Source organism: Melanotaenia boesemani, chromosome 8, assembly GCF_017639745.1.
Source record: "Melanotaenia boesemani isolate fMelBoe1 chromosome 8, fMelBoe1.pri, whole genome shotgun sequence".
Taxonomy (NCBI): Eukaryota; Metazoa; Chordata; class Actinopteri; order Atheriniformes; family Melanotaeniidae; genus Melanotaenia; species Melanotaenia boesemani.
Genome location: NC_055689.1, coordinates 14,731,597 through 14,751,171, shown reverse-complemented (window position 1 = coordinate 14,751,171; position 19,575 = coordinate 14,731,597). Strand labels below are relative to the sequence as shown.

Below are 19,575 nucleotides of genomic sequence, written 5' to 3'. Positions count from 1 at the left end.
ATAAATCTTTGTGTTGAGGATCTGCTTCATCTTTCAGATATGTTGTAGTATGCTCTGTATGAAAGGTATATGGTATAAATAATAAGATTTATATTTAAAGGGAAGATCTGACCTTAAGACCAAATTGTCAAGAACTGTGGTGAAAGGCTAAGGAATGCAGGGTACTAAATTCAGGATCTTAACTTAAGGTGGAGAAGAACAGACCACCCTTCCTCACCTGGGGAAGCTTGGCAATATTTACAGTGTGCTTTCAATATTGGTGTAAGTTGATTTCCTGAAGAAGGTCAATGTCACAGAAGAGAAGTTCAGAAAAGACATTCAACATTATTTTACATTCCTAGAGAATAAAATGTGGGGAAGGTTGCACTGTGAAACTCACAAATTCTGGTAACTTCATTAGATTCTGCTGATCATGTCTTACTTGGATGCAAAAGAACAAGTGAGTAAAAACTTAAGTTTTGATAGATGTAAATTAAACCTGCAGGAGGCATGCACAGTACACTGTGTACAAAAACATTCAATAATTAAACTGGAAAATATTTCAGCCTTACAAAAATTTCTTGTTCTCTCATTATTGGATTCTTTAGGACATAGAATATTTTTACACAAACATGAGAATCATATTAATTACCTGGTCATCAATGTAGCATGAATGCTGTCTGTGGACCCTGAAGGCTGAAATGCTCTCTGGTTGTCATGGTGATGGGTAGGCACATCACACTGAAACAAAACACACGTTACATAGAGCCCTTATCTAATTTCTCAATTTGTGCAAGCTCAGTCCCTCTTCTCAACTCCTTTTTCAGAGATATGAGCACGAGAGTACAGACATGAAAAGAGGACAGGTAAGTAACTTCTAACAAAATTAGACATCTTTTCTTTAATCATAATTTTAAACTGACATCAACTAAATATGAACACAATTGAAAGATGAGTAGTACATCTATTTGTGACAAAGAAAAAAAATTACTCCAACACAGGGTTCCCAAAGTTCTGCAAGCAAAGGATATTATCTTCTCTGACCAGCCTCCTCTCTCCTCAATCCTCTCCTCTCCTAGTGCATTTTAAAAATTGCAAAATCCTTCTGAATATTTTGTTCTGAACAATTTGAGAGTCACATACAGAAGGATGGATAACTAAAGAGAGGACTAGCCAAAACGTTGCTCAAACATTAATGTGAATTTCACACAGTCCTACAAAACCTTGTACTTTTATAAAAAAAAAAAAAAAAAACAACAACAAGAAAAAAAAAATAATAATAACTCATTGAGCTTAAGAAGCCTTACAGCCTTTTAAGTGCTGGTATTCTTTAAAATTCCCCATTAAACAGTTTCAGGTCCTTCATCAAACTCAATTTTTAGTTTTTCATTGTTGGAATAAAACCTGACTGAATATTTACTTAGTAAACCTTGATAAACATGTTGCTGCTTCCACAGCTGATTAATTATTGTGCACGTGGAATTGCATTGTCCATTTCGCTGGCCATCTAATTTTTCTGCTTCTCAGCACAGATATTATTCTGAGCTGTAAAGGCCAGGTGGAAAATAGATCGACACTAAATCTGTCAAATAACCACTGGTAACAACTTAACTACCTCTTTCACAGGCCTCTTCTCTGATATCCAGCTTCTAAATCCTGTAAATGGTGAACTGCAGTGTCCAGCTTGAAGTCATGTCACGTTACACAGTTGAGTCTACTTTGACAACAATAAAAAATATATTTTAAGTGAATGACAAAAACCTTCTTGACTCTCAAGTGCTACTCAGTTATCCTATAATGCACTTTTTAAATGTCAAAACTGATGTGTATTTGTTTGGAGCAGCTTTCCATCAAGAACTTCCTTTTGAATGACAAGATGAAATCCTTCAGTCTTACGGCTACATTTATGCTTGTGTGTATGCAAGTGTGTTCTTTCCATTTCTTGTGACTGCTTGGCATTTTGACAAGTGTGTGACAGTTAAATCTGTGACAACAACAGCATGATGAAGCCTTACACAATATGCTGGCAGTGAACAGTGTCTCTCAAGACAGACAGAGAGAAAGGAGGAACAACCAAATGGTAGATGAAGATAAACTCAACAGCCTGAGTTTATCAGCAAGACAAATAAATCGATGAATGAATCATGACAAATGCCGATTGGCTCAGGGACAAGAGAAGCTTGATTAGTTCCACAATCAACAGATGTCAATACTGTACTTCAAGAAATTATACATTGTTCACTTTTCTTCCTGGAGCTGAAATATCTTGTGTAAGTCACATAAATGCAAGGAAAGTTTGATTTAGATTTTGAACTCATTCAAAAGTCAAACAAGTTAGTCATCACACAGATTACAGTTAAGCCTCTGGCAAATTTACAAACAGAAATGTGTTACTGAGGGATTTTAATATGATCCAACTCCTCTAAGATGGTGACAGGGCAGTACACTTTTTGTGATTGTTTTTCAAGGGAAAATATTGTGCTGTATACGTAGACTTTGTTATTTTGCAATTTGCAGTAGAAAAACAATCCTGCTGTCTGCAAATAAACCTCTCCCTGTCAGCTTAGAGGCCAGAGGGAAGAAAAGGAAATGGCTTGAAAGAAATACTAAACAAAATAATTAAATGACTCGCGAACCCTTTAGGCTTGTTTTTACAGTAAAGTCTCAATTTCCTCAAGTACACCCTGAACAGTGCTGTAAGCGCTCTTTTATAAGTTCAGCATGAGAGTGACTCATTTCATACTTCACCAAGGAAATGTGAATGATTGCTGGGATTCATTGTATTACAGAAGTTGTCAAAGGGGAAAGTGTCAGCAGGGCTGGAGACCTACAGTGCTGCACTTCAGAACCCTCAATCAATAATCACAGGTAAGAGTCAAACTGTAGCAATTTAATATTTTTAGTCTTTCTCTTAGTCTTTCAAAGTGAATGGAAACTGACTGGCCACTTTATTAGGTACACCAGTTCAATTACGTTACACAAATAGCTATGGCAGCAACACAATGCATTTAGGCATGTAGACATTGTCAAAACAGCTGAAGTTCAAACTGAGCTTCACAGTGAGGAAAAAAAGGGATTTAAGTGACTCTGAGCATGGCATGGTTGTTAGTGTTAGACAGGCAGGTCTGAGTATTTTAGAAAATGCTGAAAATACCTTCTCTGAATACACAGCATAACCAACCGTAAAGCAGATGGGCTACAACAGCAGAAAACCACATTCAGTGCCACTCCTGTCAGCTTAGAACAAAAACTGGACAATAGAAAATGGTAAAAATGATGTCTGGTCTGATAAGTCTCAATTTGAGCTGTGTCATTCAGATGGTAGGGTCAGAGTTTGTAAAAAGCATAGACCAGTCCTGTCTTGTATCAACAGTCCATTCTGATGGTGGTGGTGGTAATGGTGTGAGGGAAATTTTATTGGTACCTTTTGGGCCCCTTAGTACCAGTTGGGCATGGTTTAAATGCCCACTACAGCCAGCCTGCTGACCATATCATTCCTTTAATGACCACAGTGTACCATCTTCTGATGGTTACTTCCAGTAGGATAATGCACCATATCACAAAGTTCAAATCATAGTAAACTAGTTTTTTAACCTAACAATGAGTTCACTGTGAATCAAGCAATCATTAGCTCATGTTAAAAGGAGCTCATCTCATGATCCTAATGAGTAAAACAAGAAATCATCAATTGTTCTGGCTGTCCTATGAGCTTTAATTTATCCACAACACAGCAGAAGCTAATTGAGAAGGACTCTAACCAACTAAATAAAGATATTCATAAACTTTTAACAAAGTAATCACTACAAAATGGTGCACTTTTCTCAATGTCTTATTGTAACATACCTGGCCTGTTCTGTTTTATTTTTAAAGATTTTTTCTGAAGTATGGATAAATGGATCATGGATTGACAAGTTTTCTAACTTTAACTGTCAACAATGCAAATCTAAAGCTTTTCCCGCTGGCATTTTTCATGTGTTATATATACACATCTTTAACTTTCCTGTACCATTTTACACTGTTACCAACTTTAAAACATAATTTGATGAGCAAATTTTCCCATAACCATAGCTTTGGCCAGCAACAAACTTCACCCTTTGATAAAATCAGCTTTTTCCCTCAGTTTGCTTCAGCTGGACGGGAGCCTGGTTAGAAGGACAGGAAAATTTGAGTCAGCAATATTTGCAGCATGTGGCATTTTTTGACAGAAGATACACCTCAATGCACACTTGCCATCAATCAGCTCCTAAATCACAGCAAAATTACTCATATCAAAAATACATAAATGTCCACGTGTCACTACAAATGCACAGACCCTCTCCTTTTCACTGCCATGTAGACTGCTGATGCATGTGTTGATGGTTGATTATGCAGATTTAAGCTGTTAAATTTACACCGACCAAAGCTGTTGCTTGTATCTGTCAACTATCTAGGACAACTTTACCCATTCCATCATCTTGAGCTGTGGCAGATGGGCAGCACCTTCTGCCAGAGAGGGACAGAGCAATTCAGGCGCTGCTCTCTGCCGAGAGCCATCAGGCTGTACAACAGCATATGGATTGCTTCTTATTTAACAACTTTGGACACAAGCAGAGATGATTTTGCTCATTTATTATTTTACTCCAGCCTGTTTTCATTTGCGTTTTTTATGCTGCTGATTAAACCTCCCCTCCAGGGGATCAATAAAGTATAAAAATCTAGTCTTACATCAATAAATATCAATATATTCATTTTCTATGCCTCTGCATGAAATTAATGATCAATTTCTTCACGCACTGCACAGAAGGTGAGGTGGAAAATTTTCCAACTTTATTTCAATGCATTTTATGCGAAGAGCTTCAAGGAAAAGCATGAGTGGGGCTAGCAACAGTAAGCAAGAGAGCTTAGTCAGCTGATGAACATTTGTTCATCTATTATCTATACCTGTTTCTTTAATTCTGGGACACAAGGTGGATCCTGTCCCAGCAGCTAATAGGCAAGAGGCAGGGTACACACTGGACACGTCATCAGTTTATCACAGGGCACACACAGACACACAATCACTCACACTCACTCGCACTAGGGAGAATTTGAAGACACTTTAAATTCCAGCGGCTAGCATGTTTTTGGACTGTGGGAGGAGAATCCAAATTCCCTGTTTTAGTTGATATAGGAAAGCCAACCAAAAAATGTGAGCCATCTTTCTTGACAAGCCTTGTCTAAACACACACCATCTCATTCTGAGTGTGATGTAACTGTGTGAAACACGACACCTTTCACATTCTATGATAAACTCAATGAGTGAAAGACTTTAGAAAGAATGGATATCAAGAAAAACCAGCACAAGATTGAATAGAACTGTCTATATTTGAGTTGTTTTGCTTGCTCCCTGGACTGTTATCTGCTCTGACTCTTTCATATTAATACGTAGTCTCTTCAGAGCTGTTATTTGCAAATAAAAAAAGACATTTTATTTTATAAATGAGATCAGTGTGGCCCTTGATATGCTGATAAAGTTCTTTAATATAAAAGTTCAGCCTCCAAGCTGTTGTCGTTTGCCTGTGAAGGTGTTTACAGTGGCAGCCAAGTGATGAGGGTGTTTGAAATGGAGGAGGTCCCAATGTAAAATGCTGAAGACAATAACAGGCTACACTTAGCACCACAGAGCCTAGGTTTATTTATATTGTTAGCACTCCCACAGACTACAGTTGGAGTTATCAGCCTCCAGCAAGCTGAACACAGGTGCCAACTAACTTGAACTATTAATATTATAAGTTGAATAGGTTATGTTTTGATTGATTTCCTGCCAAACTCTTTACTGAGGAAGAACCCGCTTGTTGTTGGAATCACACCAACCATACCAATAATCAAAGATCAGGCTACATCACAGCTATTAAGATCAGTCTTCAGCATAAAAATGAGAAATTTTGTTATTTCAGAAAAAAAAGTTTTAAAGTCTTGTATTTCACTAAGTGTCCGATAAAGGGCTGAAGTTAGAAAGTATATCAGAAAGTGTAGAAATCCAAAAGAGATCTATTGTTGTGTTATTTTTAATATCATGAGTCAAGATCCTGTAAAGAATGGACCTCATTGGTAACAACCACCCACATCTTTTCAGTAGTTAGTCAATGCACATGCAAAAATATGGAAAAAATATATTGTACACACTATTTTTCACACATGCCTACATACAAATGGAGCCAATCCAAACATGATAAAATATAGGAATATTGAATCCTGAGAAAAAAAAAGCTAGACACTTTCTGTCTCCGTTGCTAAAGCAACAAGGAAATGCCATGCCTAAATACGGACTACTGAAGTGAAACAGAGAGAAGAAAAAAAGAGAGGAAGATAACATTTCTTTCCGTGCAGGTACCATGTCTGCCCAAACCAACTAGACATCTCCACCTGTCAAAGACTGCCTGCTCTTTTGTCTTATGTCAGCGGTTGACAGCTGCAGATAGAAAAAGAGGGGTGTAGAATTCTAGCTCATTTGATTAGCACACTTCGGGCATATCTACAACTGACAATACAGCACATGTCCTGTTTTAATGTTTCACTGAAAATAATTAGCCCTTCAATCAAATTTTATTCATAGCATGGTAAATATATTCCTCCTCACTTGGTTATGCTTCATAGCCACAGCAGTGTGTAATTATGCTTGTCTCTGGTGGTATAGGGCTATCAGCCTCAGCAGTCATTTTTATTGTAATCCAGTCCAGGTGGATAACAACTCTCTGAAATGTTAATGTATCTTCATAAGTGACAGTACATAACAGGCAACTGACATAATAGCTTGTTGTGATCACAGGGATATTGCATGTGAGCATATGTTCAAACTTCTGGAAATGTCAAGTGGAGCCATTTCTACTATGGTTCATTTTCTCAAAATAATGTAAAAGAAAACCTCTCAAATGATATTGCAATCTCACTCCAGGATGTGTAACAGCTTAATTTATATACAATGGAATACATAAAGGTTAAATAAGTACATTTTCATCAACTCATGACATATCAACATTTGCCTTTAAAAATTGTGTTAATCCTGCACTACATACAATACACATGTCATCATTAGGGTAGATTTAAACACTTAACATCAAAAGACTTACCTTGGCATTATGATTTTTATTATTATTATTATTATTATTATTATTATTATTATTATTATTATTATTATTATTATTACTACTACTACCTCTGTCAAGGTCATGTATTTTGTAGCATTGCTTTGTCTGTCTGTTAGCAACATAACTCAAAAAGTCATGGACAGATAAAATTAATTACATCTTCAGGAAATATCAGAAATGGTATTAGTAACAAGTGATCAGATTTGGGGGTGATCTGGATCTGGAGATAGGGATAATTTTGCCATTTGAGCTTCTAACTAAAAAATAATGCCCACAATCATTGGCAATGGCAAATGAATGAATAAATAAATAAATAAAGGAAGGCTGAATGCTTTTTTATTCAATAGAAAATGTGGGGTGTTAGTAGACACCTCAGTCTGCAGGAAGTCAACTCCAGAGAGGACAAATTGAAGAAGAGTAAGCTCCTGTCAATATTGCTGTGCAGTGGGAAATGTTATAAAAGTCTTAAGTGTTTAGAATAGTTAAATTGATGTTGGACTTATTTTCTTTGGTCTTAGTGTGCATGATGTATTTCACATCTTTGAACAGAGTCAAGGGAGTAAAAATAAATTGTTCATCCACATAAAAAAGTCACCAGTTTTATTTGACTGCAGCTCCTACCTGTCTAGTAAAGCAGATTGGGTTGTGTGGCATTGGTACAAAATGTGCCCTTGTTTTGCTATGAAGTTTCTAGCTTTTTCTGCCTTTATCGTGCCATCAGTCAAGGCACCTTTTCTGCCAACAGAGCCTGACTCTAACCACATGATGATAGAATGTCTCTGAAAATGCTATAAAGATTTTTTTTTAATTCACCAGTTTGATGCCTTTATAAAGACGGGAGAAGTCTGAGCAGTGGATGAGCTGAGATGTCATTTACTGGTGTAACTTTCCTCCATCATTCCAAGATGTTCTTTCTGATTTAGGTCTTTATATAAAAACCTGAGAATAGAAATATTCTCTTTATTCTAATAAATTTAACAATGTAATGTCTACATTTGTTTTATCATGTTTATGTGCTTGCTCAGTGAAATTCAATGTGCTCTACCATCTTTTTAATACCTTTTACACTTCCTATTTAGAATATGACAAAGTTTATAGTTGAGAGAAAACACACTCTTGAACATTAATTTGCATCTAATGAATGTGGGGGACCAATTTCTTGTGCAAAGGCTAACTAAGCTGCTCTCTGGGTTTGTATTTTTGAAATTGTGTGTAAAACTTATGTGTTGGTGGGAAGGAGCTGTCACGATGAAAATAAGCTAATTTGATCAAAATAAAGGCAGGAAACACAGTAGGGTGATGTCTGCAATGAGAGAGATTAAAGAGGGGGAGGGAGAGTAACACAAGAGTAGATAAATGTATACGAAAACATAAAAAAGAATGATAATAAGAAAATAAAAATGCATAACTGAGATGAAAGAGAAAAGATCTTAAGTCAGCTGCAGAAGACTGTCTTGCCGTGAAGCAGCAGGTGAACACAAGTCTCTTGTTTGTGATAGTTCTAATACTTTTTTCCCACTTTTTAAAGTGCATCCAAAGCAGAGGTGTGGTGCTGTGATTTCCAGCAACACATTGAGCTTCTTAATAGCCTAAAATAACATGAATCCTAACAAGACATTTCCAACAGAGACACTCTTAAATCATGTTCTGTTTCATTTTTTGAGACAACCCTTCACACTACACAGCCTGACCATATTCATCTTTGACTTTTAGGGAACGGATGCAAACCCGCTTTCTGAAATCAATTTGCAATAACAAGCTGTAACGGGGAGCCTATGCTGCCGCTGCTTGTTCCAGGCATATTAGTGTCATTCTGTGAATGTGAAAGGTGGACCATGTGGACTGGTCTACCAGATTATATTCAAAATGAGTGCCAGTCCTGCATTCGTCTTTACCACCAGTAATAATTCAAATCAGAGCAAAAAGATACATTTGTCTTCATAATAATAAGACTGAAGCTTTCAATTGCTAGAAAATTTCTCTTTGAAATGTAAAGCTCTCACCAGGAAACTATTGTGCAACAAAAAGGAATATTGTGATCAAATATAATTTAAAATCATAATTCTTATAACAACTAGTTAGCATTAGAAGACCTATTGTAGTTTTCATTATTGCATTTAGAAAATGTTGCAGTGCCACAAATTTATTATTAATAAGGCTTTCCTTCAGCAAAATGTGTTTAAAAATAATATACAACCTGCTTGAGGATGTTAGTGATGTCAGAATAGTTACTGAAATACAAAGAATTTATTTTATGTTTTTCAACTCTTGTCAAGCAGTTCGGATTAGTTTCTAACCCTCTTGCAAGTGATGTTATCACTCAAACCCAAACAGAAAGCGATTGTGTTGTAATAACATGTTGGTGTGTTAAATTGTCACCAAGGCAACAGGGAAAATGGAATTGGAAAAGCAATGTATTTTATCATAATCACAATTGTTTTCTAGCCCCTAACAAATAGTTTTGATTGCTAATCATAATCAAACATTGTTATTGTCTTAACCCAACCTTGAAGTGTCCAATGTGTTGCTGTGTTTTTGACCAAAAGCAACCCAAGAGTGAAAAAATCAAACAACACTACTGGACAACTCCTCACAAGCAGATTTGATATGACTCCTAAAGTTTTTCTCATTCATTTGACCAGCAGTGACAGTCCAAAAAGTCAAACAAACAGTTTTTAAAATTTCTCATAACCAAAATAATTTATGTGGCTATTAAATATCTGATGAAATTATCAGAAAAATAAAAGTTGCGCAACAAAGTTTCGTGACTGAGTTTCATTTGCATTTCAATTTATATTGTTCCACTTATTCATGTCTCCTGGTCCCTGCCACTCAACACCAACAGCGCCTTCCTGCCACACTTTCAATGCTTCATTGCTTCACAGTGGGGATAATGTTAAATGGGCAATGAGCTGTGCTAGTTTTCATCCAAATATAGCACTTTCGGTTATGGCTGGAGAAATCATTCCTCAGACAGCATCATATTTTAAGCTTTTCTTTTCTTTTCTCATTTAATTTACTGTCTGTTGGCAGCTCTTGATAAGTATATCAGCCCCCAAGTATTAACCTGCTCATGTATCATAGTATGGATGGATGGATGGATGGATGGATGGATAGATAGATAGATAGATAGATAGATAGATAGATAGATAGATAGATAGATAGATAGATAGACAGACAGACAGACAGACAGACAGACAGACAGACAGACAGACAGACAGACAGACAGACAGACAGATAGATAGATAGATAGATAGATAGATAGATAGATAGATAGATAGATAGATAGATAGATAGATAGATAGATAGATAGATAGATAGATTTTTTTATTTGACCAAATTAGAGCTGAAATAGTTACAAGCAGCAAAGGTATGGCAGCTTAAACCCTTGGAATTGATCTTGGGAAAAGGTTTTAGAGATAATGATGCAGGACGTAGTGAGCTGGCTGCCAATTGCCTGTCAAAGCTTTCAACACATTTCATGGCTGCCTGATTATACTCACATTCTGTCAAAGAAGATGGAGGGATGTGGTTGGGGGGGGGTGTTGATCTGGACTATTGAGATGCAGTCATGAAAAACAGACTGCAGAATCTGTTGCCTTGCCAACCAAGCCCCTCAGAGTGTGAGGGTTAAGTGTAAAATATGGTCTGCCAATGCAAATTTAGTTTACCATCTGTTTACATTACATTCCTTTTGTTATGAATTCAAAATTACACAACTCTTCAACTGTGGCACTGTAGGTGTTCACATCGTTGGTCCCTTGTAGTATGGTCCTAATTAGATTTTCCTCAGGGTGCAATATGCATTCCTGGGTTGTAAATATAATACAATTGCATACCTTTCAAGTCATTAGCATATGAAAGCAAGCAAATGTAAGCTTCCCTTATAGTACATCTTTGGTTGTTTTAACTGCAGCTATTATGTGACAGTTCAAATATGTGTTGAATTTACTAATGGTGTCTTACACTTCAAACTGTGGAGCATATTATAAATTTAGTAAATACCTGAACATTACATGTGAAATGATGTGATCAGCATTTCAAATAACACACTTCCATACATTACAAACAGAATACCGAGACATAAAGCACAATAATCCTGAAATGAAAGACAGAGACCTGCCTCACTCCCTGTGGTCCCACTGAGTTGATGGCAGCTTTTGCTCCTCCCTCAAACATAAAACAAGACTTCTGAGAAATTGCTAAAGTTTTGCAGTCAGCTTAATTTCTGTCTCTGACTATTAATCTCCAGCGGAGCCATCAGAGATATAGTGAAGGCAAGAAAACAGCAAAGTTGTTGCTTAGGAACAGCAAGAAATAACCCTAACTTTTCCTGAAGCATCTGATCTGGTCTCCCATGGTGCTCATAGCTGTGTGTGTGTGTGTGTGTTTGTGTGTGAGAGAGAGAGAGAGAGTGTGTGTGTGTGTGTGTCTGTGTGTTGTGAAGGGTGGAAGGTGGGAGGAGGGGTGGGGGGTGGAGTCAGGTTTAGCAGAGGTTGTTTCTAGGCAACAGCTCTTTTTTTTTCTTTTAATATCAAATTTGTTTGTTTTTTCTGAGTTGCTGTCTTTTCCTGTTCATTATCTATCACTTTTTCACAAATATGAGTTCTCATTAGAAGGTACTGTTTAATCGCTCTGTGGCTCTTGTGCCAGTATAACTCTTTCGCTCTCAGCCCAAATTTTTACACAGTTATGCTTATTTTGACTCTTAACTTCATACCCAGATAACTCAGGTATTTTTTTTCTTACACTTTTACCAAAAATGTGCAAAAACTGTTTTGTTTTAATTTAATGATGATTAGTCACGCTACTTTTCCAATACACATGCCTGCAGCATACATGAAATGAAGATTTGATCTATAACATCTGCTGGCTGGCTGCCTTGTTGTTCCATATATATGTGAGGTGATTATTTCATTGAAGCGTGGTTCGTGGTAAAGTAAACAAATGATAAACCGTTTTTTTAATCAGGCTTTGTAACAATCTGAAGCCTGTTGTGCAGCTGTTAAGATACGTGTCTTATACGCCACTTTGAAATGTCATCTTATGACCTTATTATCCACACTGCTTTAATTAAACCTTCATGTGTATGTGTGTGCAACAGATACACTAACTTGTTTTAGGATATTGTTCATCTTTACGTGATGCATTCATATAAATGATCCCATTTTTCTATAAATTAGTTGCACAATACATGTGAAATAATTAAGAACTAATCTATTTCAGCAATGCTTAGCATGAACACCACCTGCATGGTTGAAACTGTATTATTTTACTTTGATGGTACAGGCAGAGCAGCAACTAATTGCAGCGCCTACACTTCTGCACATTCACACATCACACTGATTGTACTGATGTCTTTTTGCAACAGAACCTCTTTGATCCAAGATTTAATTGGCGATGTGTGAAGATTTTAATTATAGTCTGTCGACGGGATGTTTCAGGTAGAAACCTGGGGCAGATTCTGTGTTTTTCAAATGCTAATTAAAAACTTTTTTCTCAGAAGACACGATCACACAAACACACCGAGTGCGTGTCAGTATTAAGCGGAAGCTTGCAGGCAGACCCTATAATTTTCCAGTGATTTTCTTTGACCTCATGATTGAGACAGGCAGTTTGGTCACCTGAATCTGGTTTTATAAATTCTCTAAGTCACATAAAGCAGTATGAGTCAATGCTGCCATCCCATCATATGTATATTAATTTAAAGTAAGTTGGTTAAACAGCTGCATTTACAAGTTATCTGTTGCATGTGAGACATTATTTATTTATTGCTGTAATTAATGTTTTCCAATTTGTCTGTGGTCACATTTACAGTATTTTAGAACCTTAAATATAATGCAAACAACTTTGTAGTGCAATCTAAAATAATTAAAACAGTCTGAAACACCACAGACGATAAGATACAGTAAAATATATTCAAAAGTAGTGGACCTTTTGCCCTTACCATTTGCCCTCTTGGTTTCCATTCATAAGTGATTCCTTTGTGTGTCAACTCCCTTCTCCATCATCCTGTTTCAGCAGGGAATACATCCAATTAAATTAAAGAAATGCTGTTTCATGGGGATTTTAATTATGGTACCAGTCTGACGTCAGGCTACTGGAGTCTATTCAAAGCAGTAGCTTAACACTTGGGTGCAAAGGAAAAAGTCACTTACTTTATTAGTATAACAAAATACCATGTTTACTTTCGACTGTTTTGGAAAGACGTACTGTATTTTCAAGATAATGAGTGCAAACAAACCAAAAGATTTCACCATTGAGTTATTTTATATGATCCTCTGGAAGCAAACCTGGTAGCTGACAAAACCTCCATAAATTCTACTTCATTCTTATGAGGATCTCAGATTTGAACCTCAGTTTTGTTTTTCTTTCTCAATTGTAGCTTCATGTAGCTTCAACAGTTATGAAAGCTCCTGTCTGCAAAGATAATGCCCTCTTTTGGAAGAAAAATGAAATTACACCATTTAAACAGACCACCTTTGCAGTTTGACTTGAAACCTTTTGATGTGAAATAAGTGGGACTATTCTCTCTATTCTATATAAAAGAAGAAAAAGAAAGAAAACATACTATTCTGTCACTGTTATTCTGTCTGTCTTGAATATGTATACCCTTTCAGTTAGTAGTGAATAAGATTTGTTTTATGTTTGTAATAGTGTGCAGTTTCCATGAGAGAAACCCAGCAGTATAAACTCACAGCAGCAAAGTTTTGTAAACTGATAACTTTTCCTACTTGAAGGTTCCATGTTTCTATGCCCGCAGGGCATATGCCCCGTGACTGCAGGGACTCTGGCTGGGGCCTTCCTCTGCCACCCTCTGGGTGGGTCCTGGATTGTCTGCATGGCGGGGTGGCTGGGATTTGTGCTCCAGGATTGCTGCTGATCACCCAGATCTCTCACAGCTCAATACATACAGTATTTTCATTTATTAAAAAAAAAAACAATAAAGAAAATGTGTAAAATATTTTACAGATTTGTGTTAGATGTAAAAAGCGGGTGAGTGCTTGATTTATGTTTTCATTAAATACACACCCACCTGCTCTGAGTGTCTCTAAGGCAACGGGTTCTTTCTTATTGTGCAGTCATGTTGAGACAAGAAATCATTACCAACTTGCATCAAACGGCTCAGTCCTTGTGAAAGGATAACACAATTATTGTGAAACGTCTGTCAATAAGGAGGAAAGTCTGTCATTGTCACAGATATCAGTGTGAGAGCTGTTTCTTTTTGTGTATGTATTTGAACTTTACAATTAACAAGTTGTTCTCCATGTGTGATTTGAGCATTTTTGGATGTTGCTGTTTGCACGGTTTTGATTAAAATATAAAGGCTGGTTCATTTGTTTGTTTTTCTTGTCCTTTGTAACAGTTTGTGGGAGCATGTGAACTTTCATATAAAAAAGTGTGATTTATTGTATAATGAGTTATCTGAGAAGCTTTTATAGTTAGGAAAACAGTTCTCTGAATTTCTACCTTATAACTCACCTTAAAAAACTTAGGTGCATTAGTAGTGTGATTACCCTTTCAGATATTACACATCTATAATTTTGCAAAAAAAGTTTTATATTTCACAAAAACGTGTGGATGATCTTTGAAACAGATGTTTGCAATTTTTTAACTAAATTAAAACTCAAATTAGCAGGGCGAGATTGCACACATAATGTTGAAAGATAATAAATATGTCCCTATTTGGCCAAGCCAACTTTGTTTATAAACCACATTAAAAATAGTAAGTACTGACCAAATGTAAAAATACATTAAACATTTATCTACAGTTCAAGTCAGATTTTATCCAGAGGAGTTTAACTATGGGGCATACGCCTCACTCAGACAAACAAATAAAATTCTATTGGCGTTTTACAGTAAAAAGCACAAATGATGTTGCTCTCTTACAGTGAATTATATAAATATATACACCTCTAATTGGCATTGTGTGCTACTCCAAGTTTATGCAGTTTGGTTAATATATATATTTTTACATATTATAAATCAAAAACGTTTTCAAAATCCCAAAGTACCATATGTGGGGAAATTATTATCTAAAAAAACTTTTCTAAATGTCGGTGAAACCAGTGGTTCTCAGTAGGCGTAGCTAACATGTAATTAGAGGGGGGAGCTAATGGTCACGTGGTATATGTGTCAACCATGTGGTTAAGATCGACAGCGTTATTTGGTGTGGTGGTGGGAAGTAGAGGACTGGTTAGAAGTATGGTAAGCTCGCTTTGACATTCAGTGCGTGTTTTCTACATTTTAATTCCAGCGGGCTAAACGGGTAATGTAGTCGCCACTGACTACCTTACAGGACGCAAGGACGTCATTTAGGACGTCTATTTTTAGTTACGGTGCAGCAGACAAATGAGTTCGACGTTGTTGCAGCTAGCGAGCCTAGCTTGCTAGCTGTAGCTTCAACACAATCAGTACCATATAGATTATTTCTGCTAATAACGGGCAGTAGCTTTTTGGAGGAAGATTTGAATATAATGTTAAAGGTGATGTAATTCGCGGTGAGAATTAGCTGGACATCTTTGGTTTTAAATGTTTAAAATCCTTTTATTTGTCTGTTCGTTATTTAGTGCGATTATGCGGCAGTGGAGATTTACTGTTAACGGAATCAGACATTCGTGTTTAATCTGCTTCCCCCCCTGCATAGAAAACACAAGGGTGGGGTAATAAATGATGACGCAAAGTGGGCCAAAGTGCACCAAATATGAAGAGCATTGGTTAACGTCTTCCGTTTTCCTCTAGATATGAATAATCGTGCTTAGTTTACTGTCGCCCTTTGGTTTGTTTTTGTAGACTTCAGCCCTGACAGGTCTGGATCATCAGTTGTTGCCAAATAAAAATACTTACCTGTGTGCAATTTCCCCCTTTTACCTTTGTCAGTGTGCTCAGGTGGGAGACTGGCAGACTGCCAAGTCAATCTATGAGTTTTCAGCCAAGGACATTGATGGGAATGAAGTGTCTCTTGAGAAGTACAGGTAACATACCTTTTCTTTTTCTTTTTTTTTTAATTTAACAAGACCCACTGATCACGCTCAGTACCTGTAAAAGGATATGAAATGAAAAATCTTTTATTTATCCCTAAGGGAAATTACAATGTTGTAGTGTTTTTAAATAATTATTAATAATAATAATAAATTTAGAATAATTTAGTGCTTTGTTTCAGAGGCTGATGGCTGCTGTCAGGATTGGTCTCCAGTACGTTTCTGTATTGCACTGGACTTAATGAAGCCTCACGCTGAACACACTCTTTGCCGTGTTGTGTAGAGGATGCAAAGATTCGTCTATTATTTTCAGCAACCTGTGCAGCATTCTTTGTTGCACAATCTGCTCCAACAGCTCCAGAGTTATCCCCAACACAGAACCAGCCAGTTTGTTTAGTTTCTTTAAATCGCTGGCTCCGATGCTGCTGTGCCAACAGATGGCTGCAAAGCTGATTGCACTTTCCACAACAAACTTACAGAAGATATGCAACATCTTGGTGCAGATCATTGAATGAGCTTAGCTTTCTTAAGAAGTAGAGTCTACTTTGTCTCTTCTTGTAGTTGGCTTCTGTGTTGCGTTTCCAATTAGTCTGTTGTCTAGCTGAACTCTGAGGTATTTGTAGTCATATATGGCCAGAAAATACAGCCTTGAATAATAATAATAATTATTATTTTTAATAATTTTGTGGCCACATAAACCAAAGACAGAACATAATTATGAACAAAAAGTATTTAGTATGTGTAATGTATATTGGCAGTATCAACTATCAGTTGCAAAAAACAGCATTTTTATTTGCAGATTATTTTGAAATATAGTTGGAGATTTACAAAAACTAATTAAATCTTGTTATAAAGTGATACCTTCTCAAGATCCATTTCAGTATTGTCCTATTTGTCAGACCTCTCAAATCAAGTAATTTTCATATCACTGATGAAAAATAAATGTTTTTCATCATATTCAGCCTCTGACTTCCACTACTCAAGCATGTTGTTGATGTGCAGAGATCTCACATGCAGGTCATTTCCAGTACTGACGGTTAACGGTTGCCCCCAGGACATGAACTAGTCAATACTTGACAATCCTCATTTAATCCTTTTCTGTTCTGTTTGCTTTGCCAGAGGAAATGTTTGCATCATCGTAAATGTAGCCTCTAAATGAGGAAAGACCAAAGTAAACTACACTCAGCTAGCGGAAATGCACGCTTCCTACGCTGAGAAAGGTTTACGCATCTTGGGCTTCCCATGCAATCAGTTTGGAGGACAGGTAACCAGTTTTTCCTCCTGTCCTGCCTGTATTAACATTTATTCATATTTTTTAACCATATAACTATGATTTTTTTATTTATATTTATTTTTTGTGATTCAGGAACCAGGCACAGACGCAGAGATTAAAGAGTTTGCCAAAGGTTACAACGCAGAGTTTGATCTTTTCAGTAAGATAGATGTGAATGGCGATGATGCTCATCCTCTATGGAAATGGATGAAGGCACAGCCCAAAGGAAAGGGAACCTTTGGAAAGTGAGTGAATTTTCTTTTGGCATGTATGATTATCATCTTTAGCAGATTGTAATGCAAAGTGGTTGCTATTCTTTTTCTTTGTGTTTTATCATAGTAATGACTTCTGCCTTCATTTCAGCATTAAAGTGAAAAACTTGTTTTCTTTTTGTATCTCTATAGATGCCTCTTTTTTTCCCCTCACCTATTCCCTCCATTCTTCCTCACATTATCTTTTCCATCTGTGAAAATGGTGCACTGCCCGGCGGCGGCTGCCTCAGTCCACCTGATCCTGTTTATGTTTTATATGTTGTTGTCTATTCTTGGACGGGTTGTACTAGGGAAAAAAATAGTTGTACCTGTTGCAATGACAATAAAGTTAATTCATTCATTCTTGAAGTCTGTCAAACCTGTCATTGCAGGTTCACATAAAAAGTAACCTGCTGGTGCAACAATGTAGGAATGCAATTATATAGTACCAGTACATGCTTACTCATTTATTATTAATGGGTAGGTGTGTTCAGACTGTTGGCTGGTACTGTATATGTATACAGAAGGTAAAACATGCTTCTCTAGTGTTTAAATTTGAGTGTTCATGGCAGGCATGAGATCCCAGGATTCCAACATGTAATGCATTTTCTGAGTAGTTTTTGATTATTTATCCCACCCCATTCTCGCCCCTTTGTCTTTCATTTAGTTTGAGTGTGGGGGAAAAAATCCAGCATTATAACCATCTTTACTTTGCTGTGCTGAAAGAAAGCATCATTTAACCCCTTGTAAACTCATTAGTAAATGTCCTAATGTCAATATGTTTGTTTATATTTCTGAGTATCAAATAGTCACTCATAAAAAGCTTAACAAATGGTGCGACTGGGCAAGAGTAAAAGCCATCAGTCACTTTATATTGTAGTGGAAGCCTTAGCCAGATCATAAATTAAATTGCTTTATTAATACCAAAGGCAAGTTGCAATAAAGAGTATGCAAGTAAAAATTAAGCTATATGGTTTTTGAGAAAGTATTGTATGAATAATTACTAACTTGTAAATGTACTATTGAAATCCCTTTTGCATCTCATGTTTCAACAAGGTTGTAATGCATTTTCCTGTTCTCCCTCTGCTCTCAGTAACATCAAATGGAATTTCACAAAGGTAATTTGCCAGTTAAATAAGCTTCCCCATTTAAAAACAGCCATCATCAACAAAGTATCATTTTCTTGCTACAACCGCTGTGGTAATACCTTTTATGTTGTGTTCAACAGTTTCTCATAGACAAGGAGGGACAGGTGGCGAAGAGATACGGCCCCACAGAGGATCCCAGTGTAAGCTGCACCTGCTTTGTTTATATCATTGTGTATGATCTGCAGGTAGTAGCCATAACCTTTTGTTGATTTCTTGCAACTTGATAGTGAAAGAGAAATAATTACAGAATTTAGCTTTTTATTTTGCACGTTTTATTAAGATGAAGATATTTGTCCCAGTTAAACTTGTATTTCTTGTCTGCAGGTGGTGGAGAAGGACTTGCCCACATACATGTAATGCTACTGATATCTCCTATGTGTTTGTCTGACTCCTGACCTCTCAAATGGACTCAAGGGTATTTGTGTGTGTGCCTGGACCTGTGACGGTGCTGTCTGCAAACCCATTATTGGAAAGGACAGAGCCTGATGATCCCCAGCGTGCAACTTTATCTCCAGAGCCCATACACATCAAGCCTTTTGTTTGGCCATATGAGAGGACATTCACTAGTTAGATGAAGTAGAGATAGTACACGTCATAATCCAAATTCAAAACAGCCATTCCTTGTTCTAATAACAATGTCAGCTTTGAGTGTTAAGTGCTAAATTTACCTGTCAGTGTCTGCATGTTTTATGTCATGACATGAATACCATAAATTGCACAGGTTTCTGTAAAGCTACTGGTTAAATGGAGGAATAAATGCTGTGTTGCACATTTTCTCTTGTTTTGTCTACATAGCAATAGTTTTTTCTAGCTGATATTCACCAGTTGGTCTTTTTT

At 36.7% G+C, this 19,575-nt stretch overlaps 1 protein-coding gene across 1 annotated transcript; it reads left to right on the top strand.

Annotated features, from left to right (window-relative positions):
* The first annotated feature begins 15,182 nt into the window (after positions 1–15,182).
* On the top strand, positions 15,183–19,512 carry LOC121644480 (phospholipid hydroperoxide glutathione peroxidase-like). Its single transcript, XM_041992434.1, has 7 exons — positions 15,183–15,293; positions 15,966–16,060; positions 17,186–17,330; positions 17,433–17,584; positions 18,684–18,708; positions 18,819–18,878; positions 19,063–19,512. Exons 1-7 carry the CDS (start codon positions 15,228–15,230, stop codon positions 19,093–19,095), a joined length of 576 nt encoding a protein of 191 aa, XP_041848368.1. The 5' UTR covers positions 15,183–15,227; the 3' UTR covers positions 19,096–19,512.
* Positions 19,513–19,575: the final 63 nt, after the last annotated feature.